The sequence below is a fragment of the Fonticula alba genome (genome assembly GCF_000388065.1).
Source record: "Fonticula alba strain ATCC 38817 unplaced genomic scaffold supercont2.2, whole genome shotgun sequence".
Taxonomy (NCBI): domain Eukaryota; order Rotosphaerida; family Fonticulaceae; genus Fonticula; species Fonticula alba.
The window spans coordinates 298,749-308,373 of record NW_009242972.1 but is presented as its reverse complement, the minus strand read 5'-3'; the positions used below and the strand labels follow the sequence as shown (position 1 = coordinate 308,373).

General features: G+C 63.0%; 4 protein-coding genes across 4 annotated transcripts in view; 2 read left to right on the top strand and 2 right to left on the bottom strand.

Annotated features, from left to right (window-relative positions):
- H696_01087 (hypothetical protein) overlaps positions 1–292 on the top strand; it is a gene marked incomplete at both ends in the record, with an annotated part of 2,055 nt that extends 1,763 nt beyond the window's left edge. Inside the window, one exon of the mRNA XM_009494974.1 lies at positions 146–292. Within this exon, the coding sequence (XP_009493249.1) occupies positions 146–292 (147 nt within the window). The remainder of the gene's footprint in view (positions 1–145) is intronic.
- A 282-nt stretch (positions 293–574) lies between these two features.
- Positions 575–5,398, bottom strand: H696_01086 (hypothetical protein). Its single transcript, XM_009494973.1, has 12 exons — positions 5,265–5,398; positions 4,900–5,095; positions 4,667–4,783; positions 4,370–4,515; positions 4,108–4,265; positions 3,852–4,002; positions 2,758–3,684; positions 1,915–2,572; positions 1,720–1,812; positions 1,310–1,576; positions 1,033–1,183; positions 575–895 (listed from the first exon to the last, which is right to left on the bottom strand). Exons 1-12 carry the CDS (start codon positions 5,321–5,323, stop codon positions 744–746), a joined length of 3,075 nt encoding a protein of 1,024 aa, XP_009493248.1. The 5' UTR covers positions 5,324–5,398; the 3' UTR covers positions 575–743.
- Positions 5,399–7,069: 1,671 nt separating this feature from the next.
- Positions 7,070–8,984, top strand: H696_01085 (isocitrate dehydrogenase [NAD] subunit alpha, mitochondrial). Its single transcript, XM_009494972.1, has 4 exons — positions 7,070–7,284; positions 7,423–7,682; positions 7,807–8,320; positions 8,546–8,984. Exons 1-4 carry the CDS (start codon positions 7,174–7,176, stop codon positions 8,777–8,779), a joined length of 1,119 nt encoding a protein of 372 aa, XP_009493247.1. The 5' UTR covers positions 7,070–7,173; the 3' UTR covers positions 8,780–8,984.
- A 296-nt stretch (positions 8,985–9,280) lies between these two features.
- H696_01084 (hypothetical protein) overlaps positions 9,281–9,625 on the bottom strand; it is a gene marked incomplete at both ends in the record, with an annotated part of 1,450 nt that continues 1,105 nt past the window's right edge. Inside the window, 2 exons of the mRNA XM_009494971.1 lie at positions 9,281–9,370; positions 9,512–9,592. Of these exons, the coding sequence (XP_009493246.1) occupies positions 9,281–9,370; positions 9,512–9,592 (171 nt within the window). The remainder of the gene's footprint in view (positions 9,371–9,511; positions 9,593–9,625) is intronic.

Here is a 9,625-nt window from a genome sequence, read left to right as displayed (position 1 = left end):
CCCCCCCCCCCCCCCCCCCCCCCGGGCACCCTTGCCGGACCTTTTCCCCCCTTTTTGGCACCGATGCCGAGCTCTAACATGGTACATGCCTCACACACCACCACCACCACCACCACCACCAGGCTTCCCCTATGCTCTCACGAAGGCCTGGTCGCCCAACGAGCGGCGGTACGCCCTCCACCGGTGGGCGCGCGCCAGTGTTGCCATCGAGAAGGCCGGCCAGGTTCTTGATGCCAGCCCCTTGGCCCTTAACAACCTCCATATTCTGGCACGCGTCCTTGACTGCCGGTGAGAGAGGGGCGGAGGGGGCCTCGGGAGGGAGGAAGGTAGGCGAGGGCATGCGCGCGCTTGTGCACTTGTGTGCGGACAGCATGCCCATCCCTTCCTCCCTGCCCACTGACCCCAACTAGATTCCACCTCCCTCCCTCCCTCCCACCCGCCCAAGCCGTCTGGCATCCAGCCTATTCCCTCGTCTTCTGCCCCCGCGCATCATCCCCCTTTTTTGTTGTCCCCTCGCGCGGAGGGGCGAAAGAAAAATAAAAGCAAAATCAACCTTCAATATCTCCTTTGTGGTGGTGGTGGTGGTGGTGGTGGTGGTAGTGGTGTCTTCCTCCTCGCAAGCAGGGTGTAGGGTTGAAGTCGCACACGTGCGTATTCCAAAAAAATAAATTAATAGGCCCAGCCACGGGGTACGATGGGTATCTTGTAATGGGTGTGTACAAGCCAACGTCAGTGATGAACAATCACTTCTTCCGATCGCCGGCAGCGGGGCTGATGCGGGCCTTGCCAATCATCTGCGCCACGGCCTCGGTTGTGGGAACCGCACGCAGGAGGTCCCGCTCACGGCGCGTCATGTCAGGGTGTTTCTCCACCAGATCGAGGGTGGCCTTGCAAGCTGGGGATAAGGCGGTCCGAGGGGATGGAGGGATAGATCCAGTCGTGTGTGTGTGTGTGTGAGAGAGAGAAAGGGACAGAGGGAGAGAGAGGCCGAGGGGAACAAAAGAGAAGACGCCAAACGAAGGCGCCACATACCCTTCCCCTTCTTCAGGCTTCCAGGGGTCACCTTCACCTTGAACTTATAAGTCAGAGCCACGGTGTACGGCAGGCACACGGGCACCGCGTAGAGGAGGATGTCATCCGGATGGGGGACACCGGTCAAGGCATCCAGATAGCCCATCAGGGACTGTCAAGTGTGCGATTTTGGGGGACGCATGGTAAGCGAGGGCTCGGGAGTGAAGGAGAGGCACGTGTGGAATAGATGCGGTGAGCAGGATTGAGGGGCCGAGGGGGGACAAAGCCACCAACGCACCGACGTGGACAGCTCTGCCTCCTCGTCATCATCAAGGGGAATCTGCTCGGCGGCCAGCAGCTGGCGAACCTCCTGACGCTCTTGCTCCTCAGTGAGGGTCGCCGGGGCGGCGGCATTCTCGGCACCATCGGCACCGCTAGCGGGGACATGCATCAGCGAGGTGACCGGGGCCTTGACGCGCGGGCGATTGGCCCGGTCCACCTTCTCCTGGCGCTTGGCGATCTCTTCCTGGCGCTTGGCAGCCTTCTGGTTGGCGCCCTTCGTGGACTGGACAGAGCAACGAAGAGGAGGGAAGGGAAGAAGGCACATTAGAGACTGGCGTGAAGGCGTGGCTGCGCCTGCCCGTACAGGGAGAGGAGGTGCGGAAGAGAGAGAGAGAGAGAGAGAGACAGAGACCAAGGGAGACGCACCCCGAGAAGTTCCATGCGCAATTCGCGCTCCTCGTCATCCTGATCGGCATACTTCTTCTTGAGCTTCTTCATCTTGCCATGCTTGCCGCGAACCTGGAGCCGTGGGAACCAATGGCACCGGGGTGAGTATTCGATTGAAGGCCGACGATGAAGGAAAGGGGCCCCGGGGGAAAAGTGGCAAACAAGGAAACATACCTTCGCTGGGGGAGGGGATTCTTCACGGGAGGGCTTCTTCGAAGCAGCAGCCTGCTTCTTCTTGGAGGCAGCCGTCTGCTTCTTCTTGGAGGAGGTGGGCTCCGGAGCAGAGGGAGCGGCGATCTCCTCGGCAGCCTCCTCGTCCTCATCGGATGAAATCGAGTCCCTGTCCGCCGCCTCTGCGCCCTGGCCAGCCTCCTGGTCGCTGTCCTCGGGAGATGCGTCGGCGTCGCGCGCGAAGCCAGTGTCATCAGTGATGTTCGAGAAGTCCACCTTTGACAGGTCCAACTCGGCGGAAGATTCGGCCGAGCTCTCGGCCACCGACTCGGAGGCGGGTGTCTCGGCAGACGTGTCACTTGCCTGGAGGCCGTAGCGCTGCACCGAGGAGGCATAGGCCTCGATGTCATCCTTGGAGAGGTTCATCTTGCGCTCGCCCCGGTGACGGGGGACCGACTCGTCATCGAGACGGAACATATACCCAAAGCCCATCTCAAGCCGAGCCGGGGGAAGGAAGTTCTTCTTGCCACGAATGACAAAGGACCCGGTGGGCAGGTACTCGCCGGAGGGGGCCGTCTTGGACACCTGGTTGGCCTCGACCCACCAGGCCGACACAACGATATTGGCATCCCACGCGCTGGACAGGCAAATGGCCATAGTGCTGCACATGCAACCATAGTCGAGGGGAGGGGGGGAGGGGAGGGGAAGGAGGGGAAAGGCGAGTTAGACCACCGGGGACCGCGGATCATGTCACAATCTTTGCCCCTTGTGCGCTTCCCAGGAGAAAGAAGCAGAGGGAGAGAGAGAGAGAGAGAGAGAGAAGGAGGAAAACCAGCATGGACGCACCCTGCCTGCGACAAGGTCACCGGCGACACCGGCTGATCGGGGAAGGGGTTCTTCACGATGACACTCGTGGCGCCGTGGATGTCCGCATGAATGTAAGCATCGCCAGGACGCAGATAGCGCTTGACCAGGATTTCATTCTGCTGGGCATCGCGGCCCGCGATCACCAGATAATTCTCGGTGGAGATGAACCAAGCAAAGCGCTCGAACCAATAGGGCTTGCGCATGCGGTTGACCGCCGACGCCACTTGCACCTGCTGGATCTCCTGGCGGACCAGGCGCTCGGTCGAGCGAATGGCCCTCGAGGAGGCACTGATGGTCCGGAGCTCCTTCTCATGGGAGGACTTCTTCAGCTGGTAGTAATTCTGGGCATTGGCGAAAGCCGACACCCCGAGGTCGATGGTGACCACCATTCGGCGCTTCTTCGATCCCCGGGTGGAGGCCTCCTCATTGTCAAAGTCCTCGTCCGAGTCGTAGGCATCTTCCTCCTCCTCCTCGATGATCGGCAGGGACAGGTCGATCTGGCTGGTCTCAAGTCGCAGGGCATGAATGCACCGGGCCACCGGGTGGCCGAGATCCTTCTGGCTGACCACCAGCTCCCACAATTGCGACCATTGGAACCCGGATGCCAGGGCCGACAGGACAATCTGCCGGGCCGCGTCAACCAGGTCCACATTGGCCTCAATGAGTCGGGCCCGCTCAACATTGGAAACTTGCGCCGCACGCAGTGCCTGAAGGCGGTTCTCGTGGTCCTTGCGCACGTGGGCCACGCGGTTGAGGGACTGCTGCTGCGCCCGGGCCGCGCGCTGATCCACCCGCTGGCCATCGATGCGAGAGAAGTACTCGTCCAGGGCCTTGTCAAAGGTGTCGAACACCCGGTGGGGGCGGTCCTTCAGATGCTCGAAGAGGAAGGGCTCGAAGCTCTCGAAGCTGGGCGATTATTGTTGTTGATTTTTTTTCCCGGCAAGGAGGTCAGAGCGGCATGCACACCATTGGTGAGGCGCGGTTGGTTAGGTGGCGATGGGGAAGACCAGCAAAAGAGCCGGATACGGGAGGCACGAGAAGAAGAAAAAAAGGGAGAGGAAGATGGCACGTACAGCTCCTCGTCGATGAGGTTCCCATCCGGGTCCTTGCGGGGGGATGGGTTGGCCCGGGTGAAAATGTACCCGGGTGTGGTGGCCTGGCTGCCCTCGAAAAAGGTGTTGGCCTCCTGCAGGGCAGCCAACAGATTGTCGAAGCTGGCCGAGTCTAGGCAGGGAGGACATACGGCAGAGTCAGCACGCGGGATGGACGGCCGGGCCGTGTAGGCACCCGGGGTTTGGGCATCGGCGAGAGGGGGGACATGTGTGATACCTGGCGACATGTCGAAAGACCGGACAACATTCATGCTGGGTTCCAGGCCGGCCTTGGTGATGCAGTGGTCAATCAGCGAGGACCCATAGGCAAGTGTCTCCAGCAGGAGCCGCCGCAGCTCGATGTCCGGCCCGGCGGACCGGAGAATGGCCATGAGGCTTTGCAGGGGGGGGGGGGGGGGCAGAGCGGTTAGCCAAGCTGATGGCCGGCCCAAAGGGGAGGTGCCCCGGCATGCAGCCGACCGGCATGCGGAAGCGCGCACCTGTCCCTCGACACAGGAGTCAGGGAGGCATGGGCCCGGGAGATGTCGTAGGTCTCGCGCACGGCAAAGCGGGTGTTCTCATCGGGCTTGGCCATACGCAAGAGGGCCAGAATTTGGTGCTCAGGGTTGGTGAGGATGATATTACCCTGCGGAGCCGAGGGGAGGGCCATTCGAAAGGCGGAGCATGATGGGTCAGACAACGGGGAAGAGGAGGGGGGGGGAGATCCAGGGGAAGGAAGCGCTAATCCCGGGGGACAGGCCAGGGGACCAAGCGGGAGGAGGGGGCAGGGCACGCACACCGGCAAAGAACTCAAAGTACAGCAGGTAGCCGCTGGTGAAGCTGATCTCGATAATGCGATCGACGCCGACCTGGCGGATGCCGGAAATCCGGTGTGTCCGGATGTGCTTGCGGAGCTGCACATGGGGAAGAGGGAGGGAGGAGGGGAGGGGGAAGGGGCGAATTGTTGGGGTCAGGACAAGCTTGGGGAGAGGGCAGGGGAGGGGCGGAGTTGGCCATGGGAGGCGCGCACCTTCATGGAAAAATCATTGGGCATCGGCGACCGGTCGCGGTCATACTCGGTGGTGTGGAAGCGATTGCCGGACTCCGAGAGCAGGAAAATTTGCTGGTTTACTTGGCCAACGGCCGCCACACCCGTCTGCACAAGCTTGAAGAGGTAGGTTTTGGAGTTGACATCGTAGATGTTGGCGACGCGGAATCCGACGATCCTGTGTGTGTGTGTGTGTGTGTGTGTGTGTGTGTGTGCGGTGGTGGTGGTGGTGGTTGTGGAGCGCGGGGGAGTGGGCACCAACGGTGAGAGGCGTAAGACCCTAAGCCAAGGGATGACTATACCCATGGGCATGGCAGCGGTTTTCGGAAGAGCAAAGCGCAACGCACTTGGATCGCAGCTCATTCACGAGAATCCGGATATCGAGCGAAGAGAAGCGCGACTTCATTTCTCTTACTTTTTCTCTTTCTTTTCTTCTTGCAATCTATGGGAGGAAGGAGACCGAGCGAAAGGGGCAGTAGGGAGGGGAGGGGGAGGGGGAGGGGCAAGACCGACGATAGGCATGCCTGACCGTGAGTGCAGGGGGACGGGGCGGTGGTGCGAGATAAAAAAAACAACAACCAGCAGCAACAGAGGCCGAGACCCACTCGAGCCAGCCTCCGGAGCCTGGAAACCCGTCTACAAGTCGATCGCTGGCCACTGTGGACAAGCATATCCGCGAGTGAGAGGAGACAGGGGCGGCCGGGCCGGGCCGGCCCGGGCCGGGCCGAGCCGAGAGGCGGGAGACCCGGGGGAATCTGCCCGCAAGCCGCGGCACAGATCTGACGGATTGCATCGGTGGCCAGGCCGAGAGGGCGGTCTATCGGATGTGTATTGCGCTATGTGGCGCGTGATGTGATCACGAGCCGCAGATTTTGGGGATGTTTGCGGAAACACCTACCCTCGCGGGAGGGGCAGGTGCCCGGGATCAGCGAGGCGCGCGGTCCAACCCTAGCCGGAGGAACCTGAAAAGACGGCGCGCCTGCCCCCGTTCCCGCCCCTCCACCCCCCCCGGTGCCTGATGCAGACAGACACTCGCAGGTGCCACGAACGGCACATCCTGGTCCCAGCTGCTTTTGAGGGTTCGGTGGGCTGGCCGGAAGCCCCTCGCCTGCCAGCTGGACACGGCCACACAGACCGGCAGACCCTCGGCTTTTCTGGGCGAGGCGTGGGGAGCGGGTCGAATCCCGGCGACTGCCTGGGGGGGGGGGGGGGGGGGAGGGGGGGGGGGGGGGGGGGCGGGGGGGCAACGAGGACACTATCAGTGGGTACGTGGCGGGCTGCCGGGTGCACCGCAGTCCGAGGGAGGCCTCCCTCGGGCTCGCTCTGGTGCCGTTCGTTGGCATTGACCTTGGACCTGGGCAAGGCCCTCTCGAAATGTGGCTGCCGACCAGCTGTTGGTCCCAGGCTGGAAGGAGGCGCTCTCGGGGGGCAGGGCAGGGCGGGGCGGGGCGGGGGGGGGGGGTGGGGCGGGGGGCTCGCGCCGGGTTGGCGCGCACACACCCGAGCAGCCAGACGCAGATGAGCTTTGGAGGGGCCAGGCCGGGGACAACGTGGGGCGTGCTGGCGATCGTGGGGGCCGCGGGGGCAAGGAATTGGTGGGCACATGCATGTCAGTCGTGTGAGAGCGCCCGATCAAGACGCTAGAGCCCGATGCGGTGCTCGGAAGGCTAGATTATGCCCCGGGCCCGCCTCGTGAAAGGCCGGCCCTGCGCCGCTGCCGCCCCTCCACCGAGGGGGGGGGGGCATTGATGGCACGTCTCCCAAACACCGGGGGCAGAAAAGTTTCCAACTGTCCTGGGCGAGTCCATTTGCTGCGTACGGAGGGCCGGGGGAGCGCGGAGATGCTTCCGTCTTTGGGAGAGCCCCCTCTCCGTTCATGTGTCGGGGAGGGCCTGGAGGACAAGGCTACGGTCGGCGGGAGTGCGGGCGCGCGTGCTCCCGGCGGGGTATATACGTGAGCCCGCGCACCCGCGGACCAGCAAGCCCCCTGGAGGGGGGAGGGTGGAGACGACGCTCCCCCTGCTGCGAGCCGGGTGTGCGCCGTTTGCCCGAAGTGTGGACAGCCCCCGCGTCGCCCGCTCCCGGTCCCCCCGGCGCGCCGGCTGGCGCCTTTTTTTTTCTTTTCAGACGCCGCATTCCAGTCCGGCTCATCCTGGCCCAGCTAGACCACGCCACTCCCACCCCACTACGATCGCCGACTGCCCCCCCCCGCTTTCGTCGTCGCTCCCCTTCTCTCCCCTCCCCTCTTCCTCCACCATGCTGTCTCGCTCTGCTGGCCTTGCTGCTCGTTCTGTGGCTCGCTTCCAGGCGGCCCAGCCGGCTCGCCCCCTGGCTGCTGCTTTCAGCACTGCCGTTTCCGACGACTCGGTGCGTCCTCCTTCCCTCGCTCTCTCTCTCTCTCTCGTCGACTTGTTGGCTTCGTGCCCGTTCTCCCCTCCTTTCTCCCCCCCTCTGCCTCTCTCTCTCTCTCTCTCCCCCGCATCCCGCTCTGACGCCCCCATTCAGCTCCGCCCCGTTACCCTGATCCCCGGTGACGGTATCGGCCCCGAGATTGCCGACTCCGTCAAGCGCATTTTCGCCGCGGCCAAGGTCCCCATTCGCTGGGACACCATCGATGTGACCCCCGTCCGCGACCCGGTTACCGGCAAGAACAAGCTCCCCGAGCGCCTGTTCGAGTCCATGCGTGAGTCCGGCATCGGGCTTAAGGGTCCTCTGGCTACCCCCATCGGCAAGGGCCACATTTCTCTGAACCTCACCCTCCGTCGGTACGCACTGTCTGCCTGCCCGCCTGCCCGCCTGCTCTCTCTCTCTCTCTCTCTCCCCCTTCCCCCCCCCCCTCGCTGGCCGCCGCCATGGCCCTGATGTTGACTCTCCCCCTCTCCCCCAAAGCGCCTTCAACCTCTACGCCAACGTGCGCCCCTGCCGCTCCGTCGACGGCTACAAGACCCTCTATGATGGCGTCGACATTGTCATCATCCGTGAGAATACCGAGGGTGAGTACTCCGGCATCGAGCACGAGGTGACCCGCGGTGTGGTGCAGTCCATCAAGCTCATCACTCGGGATGCCTCGCGCCGCGTTTGCGAGTACGCCTTCCAGTATGCCCACGACAACAACCGCAAGTCTGTGACCGTGGTCCACAAGGCCAACATCATGAAGATGTCCGATGGTCTGTTCCTGGAGCAGGCCCGTGAGGTTGCCAAGAACTGGCCGCACATCGAGTTCCGCGAGTGCCTGCTGGATCGCGCCTGCCTGAATGTCATTCAGGACCCCTCGCAGTTCGATGTCCTGGTCATGCCCAACCTCTATGGTGATATCATGTCCGACATGTGCGCCGGTCTGATCGGTGGCCTCGGTCTCACTCCCTCTGGCAACCAGGGCAAGGACGGCGCCATCTTCGAGGCTGTACGTGCCGCCCCCTCTTCCCTTTGCACCTCCATGTACATGCTCATATGTGCATGCTGCACATGCGTAGATTGTGTGGCTGTGAGGCCGTGGGGCTGTGTCCGCGCATGCTCATGCCCGCCCCCTGCTTCCTCCCCTACTCTCTCCTCCATGGCTAACACCGTCCCTCTCTGTCTTCCTGTGTTCCCCCTCTCCCCGTGCACAATCGCTCTGAAATTGGCACAGGTCCATGGCACTGCCCCGGATATTGCCGGCAAGGATCTGGCCAACCCGACTGCCCTGCTCCTGTCCTCGGTGATGATGCTCCGTCACATGAAGCTCGAGGATTATGCCAACCGCGTGGAGAACGCCATCCTGTCCACCATCGCCGAGGGGCAGGTCATCACCGGTGACCTGGGCGGCAAGGCCAAGTGCTCGGAGTTCACCAATGCCATTTGCGCCAAGCTTGAGCAGGCCTAATTGACGTGTGTGTGAGGGTCTTTCTTGTCGCGCGCGCGCGCGCCCCTCCCAGCGCGGCGGGGACGCGGGCCACACACATACACACGCGCGCACACACACACACACGACTGTACCTTTCTTTCCCCCCCTGCGCACCCCACTGTTCCGTTTGGCCATGTGCGTCGCGCGACACAGACACACATTAAAATAAAGACCACTAGACGCACCAACGCACGCGCGCGCTTGATTTGACTTCCCCCGCCCCTCCCCCCTGGCGGCCTGTGACCCTGGTGGTGGTGGGGTGCCTTCTGAAGTCTTTGCCTTTCCCTGTGTCCTTCCCCTCCTAGCTACATGATGCATGCAGGCTGCCTGTTTAATGGTGTGTATTTGAAAAAAGGGGCGTATGCAGGAGGGGGGGGCGGGAGGATTGCTTCCCTTCCTTCCCTGAGATGCAAATACCACAGGGGAGGGGGGAGGGGAAGCAGAAGGGGGGAGAAATGGAAGGGGAAGTACCCATACTCCTTAGAGGGCACCGGCACCACGGAGCTTGGAAATAAGCTCGGCGACATCGGCGACGCGGCCGCCGCCCTGGCGGGGAGCGGGCTCCTCGACCTGGGAAATTGCATTTCAGACAGGGGGGCGGCCGGGGGGAAGGAGGAGGAGGAGGAGGAGAGAGAAAGGAGGTCAGGCTCAGTGGGGAGGAGGGACACAAGATCCACCAACATGTGTGACGGGAGAGAGAGCAGGACGTACGCGGGTGGTCTCCAGGCGGGGGGCGACATCGACGTCAAGCTCGGCCGGAGTCAGGGTCTCGACCTTCTTCTTCTTGGCTTGCTGTGGAGGTGGAGAGAGGAGTGGGAGGGGAGG

Bases quoted from the DNA above. Each gene is read 5' to 3' on its own strand.
- H696_01086 (XM_009494973.1), bottom strand. From the start codon at position 5,323: ATGAAGTCGCGCTTCTCTTCGCTCGATATCCGGATTCTCGTGAATGAG. The intron at 2,573-2,757 runs GTGCGTCCATGC...TTGCATGTGCAG, and splicing joins GTGACCTTGTCGCAGGCAGG to CACTATGGCCATTTGCCTGT. The intron at 1,577-1,719 runs GTGCGTCTCCCT...TGCTCTGTCCAG, and splicing joins TGCGCATGGAACTTCTCGGG to TCCACGAAGGGCGCCAACCA.
- H696_01085 (XM_009494972.1), top strand. From the start codon at position 7,174: ATGCTGTCTCGCTCTGCTGGCCTTGCTGCTCGTTCTGTGGCTCGCTTC. The intron at 7,285-7,422 runs GTGCGTCCTCCT...GCCCCCATTCAG, and splicing joins CTGCCGTTTCCGACGACTCG to CTCCGCCCCGTTACCCTGAT. The intron at 8,321-8,545 runs GTACGTGCCGCC...AAATTGGCACAG, and splicing joins ACGGCGCCATCTTCGAGGCT to GTCCATGGCACTGCCCCGGA.